Raw genomic sequence first — 18,036 nt, forward strand, 5'->3', positions numbered from 1 at the left:
ACACACATAATAAATATGAAATTGTTTTTACAAACACTCTACATCTATAATATAACTACAACATATTTCTCATTTGCACAATGTTAAATTTTTAAAATACCTACAGTCGATTTCTATAAATCTTATATAAAACAAATTAGTTTTCTTGATAAATATTTGCAAACTTTTTACATGAGATTTTCTGGCATTTGTTTGTTTTTCATGAAATATTTCTTATTAAATGTTTCTCAGAGAACTGCTGCAACTTCAGAAATGATCTTACCTGTGCCAGTAAAACCATCACAATCAGTGCATTTTTATTGTTATTATAAATTTGGCATTATAGCAACAAAGTTTTTTTTAGGTAAGTAACATTTCATATTGTGGCGCATACATTATGCCACACTTGGTTTTCTCATGGTAGAACACAAATGAGTTTTGTTAACAAAAGGTTAAATTGTTTCCATATGTCCACACTGCTTAGAAGAGGGTTACAGCCCTTGGCAATTTGTGTCCAGCTGCTACCTGTGTGTTCTAGTGCTTGTACATGTGTTTGTGTGTGGCTGTATTTATGTCATTTAAGCCGAGCCCCTTTTATTTATTTATTATTTATTTATTAACAGTTTCTTATATAGCGCAGCATATTCCGTTGCGCTTTACAATAGCAGACAGTGAAACAAAACAGGGTATTTACAGACAGTCAAAATGTAGGAGGGCCCTGCTCGCAAGCTTACAATATACCTTTTGCGATAATGGAACGGTTATGTCTAGGTGGGGGTGGCAGATATTAATGCTGAACAATTATATCACACAGAATTAAACCCTTCCCTCTCCCTTCTGTTTTGTTCCCCTCCTTATCTACTCTTTGTGGGCCATGGACCACGTCAAACAATATTCAACAGATGAGAATGCAAATAAAGTTTAGTCCACAGAGGCAGACAAATTAGTTAGACACCCACTTGCAAGAGCCTTAATTCTTGGTGCTTATGATACAGAAACAGCACATGATAGTTACACCAATCCCTTCAGACAAGAAAAGGAGAACAAAAAAAACCTGATCCTTGTCTTTATATCAGTGAGGTTGGAGTTCTTGCTAATAAAGGAGCTTTTCCCATGATGCAGTCTGATAAGGATTGGCCTACATGTAGCCCAGCAAGCCACTGCTGATGGTTTCTTGATTAGGTGTCTTATCTCCCCATTGAGCTGCATCAGATGAAGGTTGCTGACAGCGTAATGGCTGGGAAAGCAGCGGACAGCTCCATAAAATGGCAACTATGTTATGACATGTCAGCCAGGACCTGGTGGATGGTAAGTTGGCATGATAAAGTTTTTTTTTTCCTCCGTATTTTTTTCCCTTCGAACTCCTCCTTCATTGTTGCAATGCACGTGTTATAAAGTTCACTGTTGGTGCAAAGTCTCAAGCTCAAGTTCAGCGACTATGTAGAGCCTATAGCAGTGAGTAAGATAGGATTTCTTTCCCCTATTGTTGAGAGGGTTTTATCCTTTCTTTGAAAAAAAAAGAAAAAAAATAGAGAAAGGCGAAGTTTGTTTTCCCCCCACCCGAAAAGAACGAAGAACAAAAAAATGCTAATTTTAGAGAGAAAGCCAAGCTGTATGGTGTGTGAGAAGAGCGCTGGATGCAGTCACAGGCAGCTATGTCATCCCACTGTTGGCTAATTGTTCATGAGTTGATCTTAAAACAGAGCAATCTGTTTCTTTATTCTGTTTTCATCCCAATAATTATTTAAAAAAATGCATTGTGTCACATTGTATGCAGCTTCCTAATCTGTATGCGATTGTCCCCTGCACTTCTGTTTAATTTGAAGTCCTCCTTCCTTACAGTGAATACACTAATTGGAGCAACCACCGATTAATATTCCGCCTGGCATAATTAAATTTACTTAATGAGGCTATGCATATTCCATCCTTTTTCTCTAATTGTTTGCTAGAGCGTGGCTTTTTTCCCCCTTTTTTTCGCTCATATTGATGCAGCTGTGATAAGGAGGGTGGATCTTCAAACAATTTTAATGTTATCGGTAAGAGAAAGCAAGTCAGAAGTTTTCTTAGCTTGAAAGAGTGCAACCAGGAACAAGAAAAGCCTTTTCTTTTGCCTCACCACTGCTGCATCAGATTTTTTCTCCTCTTCAGATACTGATTTTCTTCTAGGAAGACAATGGCCTCTTGTATGTTACAAGGATGCCTTGAATGGTGGAACTTCTGACAGACATTCCATTATGAATATTAATTTCATTCTTGGGTTGCTTTGTCTGCAGTGTTTTTATTCTTTTAATTCCACACTTCATTGCCTTTGCTCGTTTTTTTTTTCTTGGATAATTATTATGCTTACTGCTCTGAGTATCTTTTTACAATTAGTACAGTTTCCAGACAATAGACACTTTTATCTTGGCTCACTGGTATAGGGAACAGTGGACAGTGAGTTGTTCTGTCTGGACAGGCAGCAGCTCCCTTATTATTGCTGATATCTCCTGATTCAACTCTACAAAGGATCTCAAACAAAATTAATTTATGGTATTTTTTTGAGCTTACAACAAAATCCTCCTGAAACGGGTTGTGTGCAAGACAGTGGAATATTGATTCACTTATTTTATTTTGCAACTTTCTTGTGGTGATCTTATTTAGTCTTGTTTCTGTAGCTTGTTTTAATGGCTTGAAATTGTATTTTACTCGGTAATTCAAAACGGTGTGAGGTAATGAACTTGTCAACAAATCCAGTCAGACTTTATAGAAGTTTTTGAGACTTTCTATTGTTTAGATCATTTCTAAAGTGAAAAATAAGTTTCATTTGGTTTGAATGCATGTGAATATTGTGTTTGTATTTTGTGCAGTTTGAATGGCTACAACTGTACTTGTATCTGTCTTAGTACATGCCGGGTATGTGATGATAACTCAAAGTTCTGTAAAAGTGAGTTGTGTCAAATATGTGCCTTATATTGTAGTGACCAAGTTCTCCAGAGATGAGTCATGTGCTTACTGTTACAGGCTGTTTACATCTGTTATGCCAACTATGTGAAATAAAGATGGCTATGTGTATGCATGTGGATTTTTTAAGGTTTTGTGTTTATTTGCTTACATAAAATGTGGGAAATGTGATATAGGACACAGGGTTTTAATTCAATAAGGCTTCAGACTTCTAAAGATGCATTGTGCCTTTTTTTTCAGTACTTTTAATACAAATATTTATCAGCGTACTATAATGGAAGACTGTTCAATCATTTTTGCATTGTTCTAAACTCTGTAGACAGTAATAGGTACAAAAAGGCCACAGAGATTGTATCTCCCTTATGCTATTGCAGTATAATGTGTATGAGTTGTAATTTGCTGTTTAATTAAATAAAACATTATTATATTAGCATAATACAATCTTCTCAAGCCTATATACATTTTAAATGAATGCATTATAAAAGTTAAATGGATTAATATGTGTATGTACATTTAATACCAACTTTCAATGTAACTTACATGTACATCTTCGGTGGTATATATGCAAGCAAATAAGTTTCAAATTGATTGGTGGACATTTAAACTATAACTATATAAGAGTTTAATATATGTTGGCAACATTTTATAACAGGGCTCAGTTATTTTTTAACATATGTATATATATATATATATATATATATATATATATATATATATATATATATATATATATATATATATTAGAAAAAAACACCTGCGAACTACATTTGTTTGGAAAAATTCACGAAATAATTGCAATACTAATGAAAATCAATTATGAAATTTAATCATAAGAAATATATTTTTTAATCTATTTCTTTAGACTATATATTAATTGTGTGTGTTGTGAAGACAAATACTCCATAGAAACATAAACATTTTTTTATAATTGGTCTGGACATTGAACTATACAGTATATGTTTTACTGTAGTGATGGGACAACAATATACTTTTATTATTAAAGCAATTGTTTTACACAATAAAATCTATACGCCTTTACTGAGCAGATGCAAAATTATGTTTGCCTGTGTACAATGTATAACTTGGTAAAGATGTGCCTGTTTCAAAATATTCTGGATCTAGACTCTTGCACCCTGTTACGGTTATGTTGTATGTACTGAATAACAACTAGAGTATGAATTAATAGCTACATTGTAGTAAGTAAGTTCCGTTCTATTGATTTAGTAAAGCAAAAATCTACAGGTGGTTTGCAAGATTTCAGAAACCATTAGCAAACTGACCTGTCAAAAATGCAGTTTTGCTTTTAATATTTTAATTTCAATATACAAAAAATATCTGCATTATGAAGAAATACTAAATTAGTGAGAAAATACTTAACTGTTCTCTGTATGTTTTATATTGTTCCATGAAACTGTATGTGATAAATATGATATTCATCATGGTTTTTCGAAAGTGAGAATGTACTTGTAAATTTTGTTGCAGTGAATATTTTAACTCCAGGATGCAGTCAGGATCCCAGCAGGTTAAAAGGTTCTGTGACCGCAAAAATCGAAATTATTTTTGCAAACAAAATACATGCTGCTTTATTTAAATATGTATTATTTCAATTACATAGAACTGTTTAGGTTCTCAAAAAATGTAAACAATTTTAAGCAAATAAAATTATTATATAACTGCAGCTTGCAATTGTGGCAAAACAAATTATACTTTTTTGGTAAATAGTTTCTCCATGCAAAACCTCTCTATTACATAGTATTATCTATATGTCCTCCTTCAGAAGTCAGATGAGCACACAAGGGAAAACCAAAAGTGTGTGCCCTCAGCATATAGATGTAGATAAAGGCCAATGGTTTTGAGTGTTTTCTGTATGTAGAGCACTGGTAATAACCTTAATATCTACTGGAGGGGTTATTTTACTTTTTGTGATACAATAGTTGGCATTCTCATAAATTATTATCAGAACCGTTCAACTGTGGAAATGAAAACACTATTGATGAAAAATATTTTTTCATATGAAAATGCAAAATGGGGGTTTTATCATAACACTAGTTTTATAGATGAGTGGGAACTGCCATGTGGTTCATAGTAAATAGTCAGTGATGCAGACAGAAAAAAACACAATTCTCTGCATATCTTTCTGGGTTTTTTCCAGCCTCTGATACAGATATAGGGCCTTATTCAGGTCGGTTCATTCGGACCCCTTAGTTCGCAAGGGGTCCGAACCCAGGTGTGCAGAGGGGGGACGTGGAGGGGCGTGGGGCAGCGGCGTTTCATGGGGGCTCCCTTGAGAATGCTCGGTGTACTCATGCAAATGCCCCGATGATGCGAGTACAGGGGGCAGCCAGCTGATATCACCGGACGTCAGCTGCCTGCCCACTTCCTCCCGAGTGTCCATGCATATGTAAGTAACTTCAGAGTCGATGACCATGGAATGATGTGGGTGAATCCCACTAGGCTGCGAATGGATGTTACTGTGTAACATCCATTTTCAGGCCGTGCGAGGGAATCATCCTTGAGAATTGGTGGCAGCCAGGCCACCATTCGCAAGACAGGGTTTGGTGTACTCACAAGGCTGCAAATTCGCAGCCTTGCGAATCAACCAGAATAACCCCCATAGTACAACACCAAGGTAACATAATATACATTCCTTTATTCCTTTATCTCTGCTAACGTCATGTTAGGAAGGTAACAGCCCAAGTATTGTGGCGGTCCACGCACCACCGTGAGCTTTTCATATCAGCGAAAAGACCCAGAATCAAAATGAGAATACTACAGTACAGCCATCTTAATGGTGACATAGGCATTCACAACCTCTCGTGCCACGCAAATTTGGCCCAATGGGACAGATGTGTTATGCCTGGTATTGTAATAAAGTGGTTATAAAGTGGAAAGTGATAATGCATCAGCCAATCAGCTCCCAACTGTCACTTTTCAAAAATTGCTGAATGACTGGCACATTATCACCTTCCACTTTATCACCGCTTTATCACTTTAACAGGGTTAATATATCTGCCCCAATGTGTCCTGTGGCACACACCTTTTCCTTTGCCTATTACTCCTGGACCTCAATAACAGCAGATTCTTTCATTTTTGAATTACTGTACTTGATTTTATCATTCACTCTCTTCCCATGCCTCCAGGCTCCCTTATGGGCAACCTATATTCCCCACAGGGCGTGACCATAAAACATATCAACGCTGGACCAAGCAAAATACACTACCCTTGACCTGGCCTCAAAAAAATCCTTTGCTGATTTTGAAAGGCTAAGTACAGAGGCGCCTTAAGAGAGGAGGGGCCCCCCTGGATCCAAGAGTCCATGTAAACCACACACCAGTGGCTTAGGACCAGATTTGCTCTTTACAGCACCTCTTTTAAGAATTCTCTTTTTATATCACTGCTCCATGTTCCTCACTGTTTTCCCTTCTGTGATGATATGTCAGATATCTGACATAGGGGGAGATTCTCTAAGGTAAAAATGCGGTAAAAATCCCGTTATCTAAGCATCCCCCGCCGGGTTACCGCAGCGGGGGGCATCGCCAGAAAAATCTGGCGACGCCCCATAGAAGCCAATGGGCTTCTAACGCGAACCCCCCGCCGCCCCGCACGGACCCCCGCCGCCCCCCGCCGCCCCGCATCGCCCCCTCCCCTGTCACCTGTGTCCGGGCAGCACAGAGCTTTGCTGCCCGGACCTGTGACCTCCTCCCTGCACTGATCCTCTTTCGGGTGCAGGGAGGAGGAGAGCCCGGCGCAGCAGCAGCGCCGGGTGTGGGAGGGAGGGGGGAGCCGCCGGGACCTGCTGGGACCCGGCGACTCTCACTGCAAAGGACAGCTCTTAACACAAGAGCTGTCCTTTGCTATAATTATCGCAAATGTTAGAACATGTGCGATAATTATGATTGCGATGTCCGGCAAAAGGGGGCGGAGCTGGGCGGCGAGTTTTAGAAAATCTCCCCCATATTCTTCCAATTGAAGGTGAATTGACATTTAGCCATGTTTAGAATTTTCTAAATTTAGTAGTAGGCCTAGAGACCTAAGATGGGCTGGGACAATGAAGCATATTGCAGCAAAACTGGAATTTGAGCATACAGGTTGAGTGTCCCTTATCCGGATATCTGTTATCACTGGTTGCCGACTATCAAATGGTTAGAATCCCAACTGTTGGGAGGACATCCGGTACCCTGATATTGTTCATGTAGATACTATGGGCCTTATTCTGGTCGGTGCGGCCGGATCCGATTATGCGGCCAGGACCGTGTGTGCGAAACCCCGCCTTCCATACGGATCGCCAACTCCGTCCGTACGCGGTAAGAAGCTGGCCGAATGGACCGCACGTGTATTTTACACGGAATACGCCTCCTCCATCTAAGGGAACCTCCCCCATCATTCGATGGTCGCAGACCATCGAATGCAGGACCGAGTGCTCCACCAGCTCCCGCAACCTCAGACCACACGGACATTTTTCCGTGCAAAAGCAGGGATCTGGGCGGGCAGCTGACATCCGGCGATGTCATATGTCCTCCCCCTACACGTGCGTCACGGCCGCATTACCATACGTACGCCCAGCGTTTGCATGGGAACGCCCATGAAACGCGGGGCGTATGCATATGGTAATGAGCACAAATAGCTCTTCACGCCCCTCTCCACCCCCTGTTCGGAGTGTTCACATATCATGCGGGATTTGGCCGTACGCCCCGCTCGCACATGCGCAGAGACGCCTCTGCACATGTGCAGACACAAAACATCGGCGGCCCGAACGCACGCGGATATATCCGCACCAACCAGAATAAGGGCCTATGTAACCAATGCACCTTAGTATGAAATCAGAGAATATATTATCAGCAGTTCATGTGTCTACTGGGTTCAATATTGCAAAAGGAGCTATAACTAATGAGGTTATTCTGGTTCACTCCTTCTGGCAAATTCCTTCTGAAATGGAAAAAAACATGTGCACTGCAGGTGGGGCAGAAATATTACTTGTGCAGAGAGAATTAGATTTGGGTGGGATTTTACTGCAAAGTGAGATCTATATTGCAGTGTAAAAATAAAGTATTTTCCCTGCACAGAAACAAAATAACGCACCCAAATCTAATTCTCTCTGCACATTTTACATCTGCCCCCCTGCAGTGCACATGGTTTTGTCCATTTAAGAAGGAATTTGACTGAAGCAGTGAACCAGAATAACCCCCTAAATCTGGCACTACTCACTCCCCCCTAGTTATGGCCCTTGTGTATGTCTCACAATGTTAATCTGGCTGCAGTCACAGTGAATGGCAGGCTGCAGGTGGTTTCGGGCCGTGATGGGAAGCATTCCAGGAAATTGAGGCATGTCGGTTGCAGTTTTGCCAGACATCTTGAGCAAACTGAAGTTACTAAGAGGTCCAATACGGCACCAATGTTGTTTGCAATGTTAATCTTTTCCGATGCAGAAGGCGTATTCAGAGAAACCAACAGGGGTATCTTTTAAACAAGACGCTCCTGCAGCTAGTGCATAGCTGAGGTATGGTCACATTCGCATTCATCAGGCCCAATATTTTGTCACCTGACAATGAAATGTGTTTAAAATTCCATTTTCATATAGGTAATATATACAGCTATGGTAAAGAGGGTCGACAGTCTCTAGGTCATCATTAGGTCGCCACCAAATGGTCGAGATTGACTAAAGGTTAACACAGACAACTGGTCGACATGGAAATGGCCGACACATAAAAAGTTGACTTTTTAATGTTTTTTTTTGTTGGCAATTTGTAGATTTTAGCACAAATTAGTGTACTTGGAAGGTGATTTTAATCTTTTCACATTGCTGGGAGTTTTGCCCTGTCCCGATGATTGTGGGACTGTGCATGGTATTATATGCGCAAGTGCAGGGCCCCTTTGTGAACTGCTTCAAGCCATTTGCAGGGATCGAGGCAGGCCGGGGGGCGGATGGTGACAGACATGGGAATTGCCCATGGGAATGCCCAAAATTTTCTGGGCTTCTGCAGGAAAATGCTGAGCATTCCCATGGCTACGCCGGTGGGATGGTGCATGCCGTGCTTGGGCAGTCGCATGCCCTATCTTTGTCCCGGGACTCACAAATAAAAGTCACTTTCCAATAACTTATTTGCAAAGCAAGGAGAAATCATTCAATGGTCAGCGACCATCGAATGATTTCTCCTGCAGTGGAGACATGAGAGGGGATGTGTCTTTGTTACACACCTCTCGCATGATAGCGAATGGAATTGTTGATGGGGGGGCGGGTATTCAGCAGAGTGGGCTCTCTGTCACTTGGCAAGCTGCAATCTTGGCAGCGCACTGAGCCAACCAGAATCAGGCCCTTGGTCCCCGCGCATATACTCAAATACGCGTATACTCGCCGACCATATGGTGTTGCTCCTAGATATTGTCAAGCAATTTACCAAATGCCATAATATAAACATAGACTTAATTTGGACTTTGAATATTAAGCATAATCCATGGAATTCTTTTTGATATTTTTTCATTTATATAAATTAGTATTTATAATGGTTAATAAAGGACATGATTGCACACATATCTGTAACATATTGCACATTAATGTATATAGTTACAGTATAATGTATATATTTATTTTTAAAAGCCTAACTGCATAGTTATTCAACCTTCCATCTCTTTCTTTATATCACTGAGGCTCATTGGTATGAAAGACTACCCAGGCACTGGTGCAAGACATGTTGGGACAGAGAGTTCTTTCAGTGAGTGATGAAAGCCATTCCAAATACATGACACTCTGTCTCAGATTTCATAAATTACAAGTGTCATCCAAGAGCACTGCAGTGTGTGCATGTCCATGTGTGTATATATTAAGGGGCGAGCTATGACGGCGAGCAGTGCCGATAGCTCGCCATCATAGCTTGCTGTCAGTAATCAACTGTCCCCCATTCACTTGCTGTTTACACCGCGCTGGTTCATTTCAAGGAGGTGGAAACAGCGAGTGCGGCCATCAAAACAGAGGGTCTCACCACAAAATGCGGTGGGCTCGCTGCATTTGTGGCGAACCTCACCGTTTAGGGGAAGCCTCGCCCTCCTCTGACGGCAAGGATTTACCCAGAACATTGAATACAGCAAGCGGCAGGTGAGGGGGTATTACTGCGAGGATCTTTCCTCACTGCACAAACCCCCTCGTCGGCACATTGAATACCACACATAGGGCCTTATTCAGATCTGAGCTCAGTACAAATTTGTTTGGAAAATGGGCAAAACCATGTGCACTGCAGGTGGGGCAGATGTAACATGTATAAAGAGAGTTAAATTTGGGTGGGGTATGCTGAAACTGAAATCTAAATTGCTGTCTAAAAATAAGGTACTTGTGTATTATCTGGGTGCCCAAGATTTCCATCGTAGGGCATTGTACAACCAAAAATCGGTTGTATTGCATTCGATCATATTGCATGTGATGCAATGCAATGCGATTTTTGGTTGTACAGGCACCCTGATGCCTGATTCCTATGTTAAATGGCACCCCAAGACCCAATTTTTAATTGTACACCCACCCTGATGGGTAATTACTATGTTAAATGCCCCCCCCCCCATTGTTAACGCCACCCTAGTATCAACGCCAACCCGAAGCGTGGCGAGCACAGTGTGCCCGCGAGGTGTCTTCCGACCTTTTCATACCCCCACTATCCACGTCGGCGTGGAGTTGAGTTTAGATAGTGTGGTGAGCGCAGCAAGCCACTGAGCCCGAAACGTGGCGAGCGGACGTGGATTACTTCACATTTATTATGCGTCCCCTCGCGGGACTCGCTGCGCTCGCCACGCTTCGGGCTTGGTGGGTCGCTGCGCTCGCCACACTATCTAAAATCAACACCACGCCGACGTGGATAGTGGGGATATGAACAGGTCGGATGATGCGTACCGCCGCCCCTCGCGGGCTCACTGCGCTTGCCACACTTCGGGTTGGCGTTGATACTGGGGTGGCGTTAACAATGGGGGGGGGGGGCATTTCACATATTAATCACCCATCAGGGTCAGTGTACAATTAAAAATCTGGTCTGGGGGGCATTTAACATAGGAATCAGGCATCAGGGTGCCTGTACAATGTGAAATCGGCTATAATCGCGGCGCATTGCATGCCATTATAATGGCATGTGATGCGACGCGATATTAAAATTGTATACTCTGCCCAGGAAAGGCTCAAATCGGGTCCCATCGTATGCCATCGCATACCTTAATTAGTGGTATGCGATGCGATGGGCGCCCAGATAATACACAAGTACCAAAAATAATGCAGCCACTATTTACCCTGCACAGAAACAAAATAACTCACACAAATCTAACTCTCTCTGCACATGTTACATCTGCCCCACCAGCAGGGTTTTGCCCATTTTCCAAACAAATTTGTACTGAGCTCAGCTCTGAATAAGGCCCATAGTGTAGGTTTCACTTTAAATACAGAGGTTTCAAGACATGTTTTCCTTAATAGCCAACATATTATTTCTTATTTATTTTTACTGTGTGACCGAAACAAACATGTTAATATAAATTAAGTAAAGTATATATTAACTAAGTGAACTGCAAGACCTTATGTGACCTCATTATCTATGGGAAGGCTTGGCATCCATCTCCCTGTCGCACATGTTGTTACTCATCCTGCTGGAATGCAAAGTGACCCAATCCCCTAATCCTTGCTCTGCTCTTCATACTAGCAGGTGGCACTTACCTAACATTCAGCACAAGGTGAGCTCTGTAATAAAATTGATGTCCGTTTCCTTTATAATAGCACATTTATGGAAAAACATAATTTATTAATTTAAGCTGCCTTATATTGTTAAACCTCCGAGCAGCATTTCTAAGTCTGTTGCAAGTTGATCTTTTTTAGAAGACAAAAGAGAGATTGTTTATTGTAATCTATGGGGAGATTGCATGTCATTTTACTCAGACTGTACTTAATCACTCATGATATTCTCTCTCCACAGCCACTATCACCTTGTTTCAGTCTGTCCATGTGGAACCTGACTGTGTACACTACAATCAGTAATTCATGTTCTCACACTACAAAATCTAAGCATTATACAAGTATTGCTACTCTGCAATGCACATTGACTTCACTATCTCTGCCATTTTTACTAAACATCCTTACCTTTCGTATTGTTAGTGTGGGCTAAAGGACATTATTATTACTAGTTTCTCTTACACATCCAGACTGTGTGTTGTTATACATTGGTGGGTTAGGTATGAAATCCTAGCAATTGAAATCCTAACAGTCATAATCCCAACAGATTATAGTAAATATTTTAATCTAACTCTGTCCTTAACTCACCCCTTCATACAGAATAACCCTAAACATCCCCTTCTGCAGCCTAATTTACCCCCCTCGGACCCTAACCCTAGCTTCAATCAAGCCCTTCCTCCCACCAAAAAAGAAGAAGATGCTTAATACTAAATCTCCCACCAGTGCCTTACCCTAATCCCAACCCCAGTAATTTTTATTGGGATCTGTCAGGATTATGACCATTTTAAATGATTCTCCTGTCAGTTTTATACCTGTCAGGTTCCCGCATCCCATATTGTTGGCTGAGTATTATGTATAAACAATGAAATACTTCAAATCATAGTTAAAAAGCAAGTTCATATATATATATTCAGCACAAGGGAGATTCATATGGGATGCCGGCATTAAGAACACCAATGCAGACATCCCCAAGAAGGGTGTCCCATCGGGTGTCCGGTAAGAATACCTACCCTCCCCTAGCTCTCCCATAATCCTTACCCTCCCACACTGTAGCCTGACCTTTACCCTGCCAACCCAAAGCCTGACCCTATCCCTTGTCTCTAGTGCCTAATCCTAGCTCCATACACTGTCACCTAAACATAACCCTCCTGCTCCATAGTCTAACCTCCACTTCTAAGTGACTAACCCTAAATACCCCTTCTCCAATCCTAACCTAACCTAGCATACATACATTGGGTTTCCAAAGCCAGAATCCTCATTGATTTCGAGATTATGATGTTGGTCTCCTAGCAGTAGTCAGGATTCCGACACCGGTATAGTGGACGCCGCCATCCCGACTGCCCAATCATGTCTAGCACGATCTCATTTGGTACTTCTTCATTAAAAGAATATTATTTCAAACACTACCATTAAATCTAAGTGCAACATTTGCAATGAACCATCAAATATTGTTTTATATATATAAATAGATTACCGTATTTTATATATATTTTATATATAGCCTAAATCTCACCATGTGCATTCATCTTGAGTCGCCGTTTCCCCCAGGCAATGTAAGAGAGAGAATAATTGGCTAGCAGCCTTTTTAACGCCCTCATACAGGTGAAATCACTTATTAGCCTGCTTTGAGGCTTCAGGCCCTACGACCCAAACAGGGCATTATGGATGGAGCCCACCCTAACTCTCCATCGATAACCCCAGGATCCACAACAACCACAATATATTCATGGGGTTTTAAAATACAAAGGTTAGAACCCCGGGAAATCTTCAAACACTGTTCTAGTTTTCTTGTCACAATGTATGAAAAAAATAATATTAAAAAATATATATTTAACATTATTGAACAAACTAAAATTGAAAATAAAAAATTGAAAACTGATGATATTCTGGATTTATAAAATGATAAGATGCCCCTCTGAGTACCTATTTAGTCATCAAATAAAGTATTTGGGAAATGAAGTTAAGGAATCATGTAAATAACTAAATACACAAAAAAAATGTATTTAAAAAAAATCGAAGTAATGGGAAGAAATTTCCATAATCTCAAATTAAATTTCTCCATGATTGCAATATACCTAAGTGAAACTGAGTATCTACTTTACCTTGTTACATGATATCTTATTATAAACCGCTTTATTGCAAGAAAAATCAATATAAAGTCAGCTTTTTCTCAAATAAGAAAATGAACATGCCATTGTTATAGTATGACCCACCATGTGGCACATAGTTTATAAGCATCACATATTCCTGCGTCACACAAATGAATTTGCAATTAACTTGTTACATGGATCTTGTAATCAGAACGCCTGGTTAGCGGTATCAAGCTTTTCTTTCGGTAACTGTGGCCTACATTTTAACCCTAATAATGAGCTTTCACACTGCAACTGCTGCGTGGAGATTAACATATGCTAGAGCAGGTTACATACACAAGACTGAGTAATAATTCAGGCAGAAAATAATAACGAGCCTATTGCTGAGGTCAGACATATTACATGAACCACTGATTAAAATCTAATTTTATTATCAACAAATCCACATTCTATCAATTTATGTAAATAATATTATTATGGTAAAGGAAATTAGCATTTAGGAAATGTTTCTTATACCCTTATCTGCTGTCATAGAAAGGTGACTTGCCATGAGAAATATTTCATCGCAAATTCTTACATTGACCCAGACTCGTGATGCATCTAGGTTCAATAGAAAGAAAATGTTGTGACTTTTTATTGCATTAGACAGCAAACATCATACAAGCCCTGAATTCTGTTCCAAAATATTGGAATCCCGATCTGTTCATTAAAATGTTAATATATATATGATAATGTTGATAATGTTGTGAAAACCTTGGACTACACAATAAATCTCTATATATGTAGCATGCATTACATTTCTGTTTATTAAAAAAATATATATATATATATATAGATAGATAGATAGATAGATAGATAGATAGAATATTTAATTAGATTGTGAGAATCTTTGCAGTTTAATGACTGTGGGGTTGTTTTTCTAAGCCTTGGTGAGAGATAAAGTTAATGGAGGTAAAGTACCAGTCAATCATTTACTGTCATTTTTCAAACACAGTCTGTAATAGGGCAGGTAGGAGCTGATTGGCTGATACTGTATCCCTGTCCGCTTTATCTCTCCCCAAGGCTTAGTAAACAGAACCTTATATTTTTGGATCAAAGGAAAACAGTGATATATTTGTCAATGCTTTTGGCAATGGGATGGCTGACACAGAAACCTATACAGATTATGCCAACATTATAATGTGTTATTTATTACTTATTAGATGTTACTTAAACACAAGGGCATAACTACCATAGGTGCAAGGAGTGCAGCTGCTATGGGGGCCCAGAGCTGAAAGGAGCCCATCAGAATAACATTGCTTTCCCCCACATACAGTACATTACTGCTACTTCTCTGAGAGGAGAAGTCACACCCAATACCCCTTGAGCCCCAAAGGATCGCATGCGATATATTGAATGCAATCCCATTTCCCACTGCAGGGAGGCTGTTTGATTCAGAGGTCGGACGTGCAAGCAGTTCCGATCTCCAATTTTGATCCGATGCACACAGGACCACACATCATATTGGATCTAATGTTAAACACATAAGAACCTGCCACTTTTCACCTGATTTCTCAGCCCGATCTGTGGGAATCGGGTGAAAAATGTCCAAATTGCACCGATTGCTCACCTGTGAGTTCTGTGTAATCGGTACAATTAGTAGTGCTGGATCTGAACTCAAATGAATTCATTTTTATTGTCTCTACAACATAAAAAAATGCATAAGTGAAATTCCAAAGAAAAAAAAGTAGTACAGGGAAACAGAGAATAGAGAATAACATGGATGGCTTGGATCTAAAATTATTTTATTAGCCTTAACTTTACCCCTTTTAGCAAAAATATCTGCCATCCTAGGCTAGGGTTGGCCAATGACTTTTCTACGGCCTTAACTACCCTATCTAGGGAGCCACAATCAAAACACAATGAGAACACTTGAAATTCCCATACCATACCGTAATAGCAAAAGTCAACAGACCAGTGGTGTAATGGTGGATCTTCTGGATCGCCTAAAATCTCTAACCACCATCTTCTTACCATTTAGGAGTAAGTTATTAACTTATCCCCAGTTGCTGCACCTCCATTCTATAACTATCCTCCTCCCCCTCACTAATCAAACCCACTACCATAGTATAATCATCAAATATACCAATGAGGTTAGACTCAGAATTTGAAAAACAATCTGTTGTGTACAGTGAGTATAGGAAGGGACTCAAGACACATCCTTGGGGGACAGCTACATTTAAAACAAGTTCAGATGAAAAAGCAGAACCCATCCTAACTGACTGTGGACTATCAGTAAAGAAATCTAACACATCCAATTATACATGGGAACATTGTAACTGATCTCCTGAAGCTTTGCAATCAACACTCCAGGCACGACAGTGTTAAAAGCGGAGCTATAATCCACAAATAATAGTCTAACATAGGAGTCCCTATTCTCCAAATGACAGAGAATTCTATGAAGAACAGTAAGTGCAGCATCCTTGGTGGATCTATTTGACCTATATGCAAATTGATAATAGTCAAAACTTACCAGCATGAACCCTTAATGTGATCAAAAACCACTCTCTCAAAACACTTAATAACTAATGCTCTGAGAGCTATCAGGTGGTAATAATTAAAACCAGATACAGATGGAGCGCCTCTGTTCTTGCCGGTGGCTGGCGATAGAATCGCCAACTACCAGCCCCCACCAGCCGCCAAATGACTGGGACGCGCGTGCGTGTGAGAAGCTCACAAGCCCCAGTCAGATGGAGCACCTCTCCACCGGCGATCTGGCAATTCCCGGTGCTGAATGAGAGGTGCTCCATCTGTACTGCTGGAAATTTATGGAAAGGGACAATTGTAGTGACTTTAAAAAATTGTGGGACAACACAATAAGCTAATGGTAAAAATCTTTATAAAAATGTCTGCTTATTGGTAAGCACAGACACGTAAAACCCTGCCTGGATACCATCTGGACCTGGAGCTTTGCTAACATTTGCGTAGGCACAATTTAACTTCTGACTCATTTTACCTGCAGGGATCAGGTTCCCCTCCTCAAACCTGGTATAAAATTTAATAAACTCATCCTGAGGGCCCATTAATCTTACATAGACCAGTATTTGAACCAAGGTGGTTGTTATATGCTTGATCCCATGCCACATTGATCTTGCTTCTCCAGATTACTTAAAATAACCTTAACCTTTCTTCCAAATAGGCCTTCTTGGCCAACTAAATGCCCCTCTTAAAATTTGAATGAGCTATTGTATATGTTACCCCAGGGGTCGCCAACTCCAGTCCTCGAGAGCTACCAACAGTTAACGTTTTCCAGGTCTCCTCACAGAATCACAAGTGATGTAATTAGCCTCACCTGTGGATCATTTATAATGTGTCAGTCAGTAATGAGTGCACCTATGCCCCAGCTAGGTAATCTAGAAGACGTGAACTGTTGGTAGCTTGTGAGGACTGGAGTTGGCTACCACTGTGTTACCCTATCTTTAGATCTAAACACCCTATGTACCTTATTCTGGTCCCTTCCAGCGTTCAGTCGCATAGGGACCGATGTTTGGTGTATACGCCGGGTGCGTGCAGCTATCGCAAACCTCCAGGTTTTTTTTGTCCCCCATATTTTTGGAACCAGGACCGGTCCAAGAGTCCGGTGCTGGTTTTAGAAATATGGGGGACCCCTATGTTTTTTGTCCCCCATATTTTTGGAACTAGGTCTGGCTCAATAAGCCTGGGGCTGGTTATGCTCCGGAGGCACGACCTCGTGACAAAAAAATTATTTTGCTAAATACCGCACACTTTCCTGTGTTACAAAATTACAAATTTTTCACTACTAAAAAATTGCACATGTCCACTAATTCGCACAATTTCATGACTAAAATTTGCACATTTTCATGGCCAAAAATTTCACCTTATTGCACTTTTCACCCGCAAATTCACATCCCATTAAATAGTAAATTTTTGAGAAATTCATATTTCAGAAAAAAACAATATTTTGCAATTTCAGAACCTTACTAAAAATCGCATCCCATTATATGTCACCCCACATGTCACATAATGCTGAGGGAACTAGGAAGTAGGGAGCTGCTCTGCTCTGAATACAGTCTGTGCAGGCAGAATGCAGAGCTGCTGCAGCCACTGTCTGGGAACAGGTGCTGTGAGCACCTGCTTTCTGCAATTGCATGGTCACAATTAACCTGTTTGGGGGACCTTCTGTGACCCTTGTCACCCACACTCACATTAATCTTACCCTGCCAGTCATAATCCCACATATTGAATTTTACATTCTACCAATTGGCTCAGTCAAGCACATACACTGAATGTTTGAATCTGTTGTTCCCCTAGTGTGGAATAGGAGTATTAATGCTACAA

The 18,036-nt window shown here is 40.5% G+C and overlaps 1 protein-coding gene across 4 annotated transcripts in view; it reads left to right on the forward strand.

Annotated features, from left to right (window-relative positions):
- Positions 1-1,167: 1,167 nt before the first annotated feature.
- Positions 1,168-18,036, forward strand: part of NFIB (nuclear factor I B) — a 370,296-nt gene continuing 353,427 nt past the window's right edge. Inside the window, exon 1 of one of the 4 annotated variants that reach the window (XM_083185921.1) lies at positions 1,168-1,287. In XM_083185921.1, coding sequence (XP_083042047.1) covers positions 1,192-1,287 — 96 coding nt within the window. In that variant the 5' untranslated portion in view covers positions 1,168-1,191. The remainder of the gene's footprint in view (positions 1,288-18,036) is intronic. The other 3 variants (XM_083185919.1, XM_083185927.1, XM_083185924.1) reach the window with 3 other exon arrangements.

This window comes from Crinia signifera, chromosome 1 (assembly GCF_055691185.1).
Source record: "Crinia signifera chromosome 1, ASM5569118v1, whole genome shotgun sequence".
NCBI classification, from domain to species: domain Eukaryota; kingdom Metazoa; phylum Chordata; class Amphibia; order Anura; family Myobatrachidae; genus Crinia; species Crinia signifera.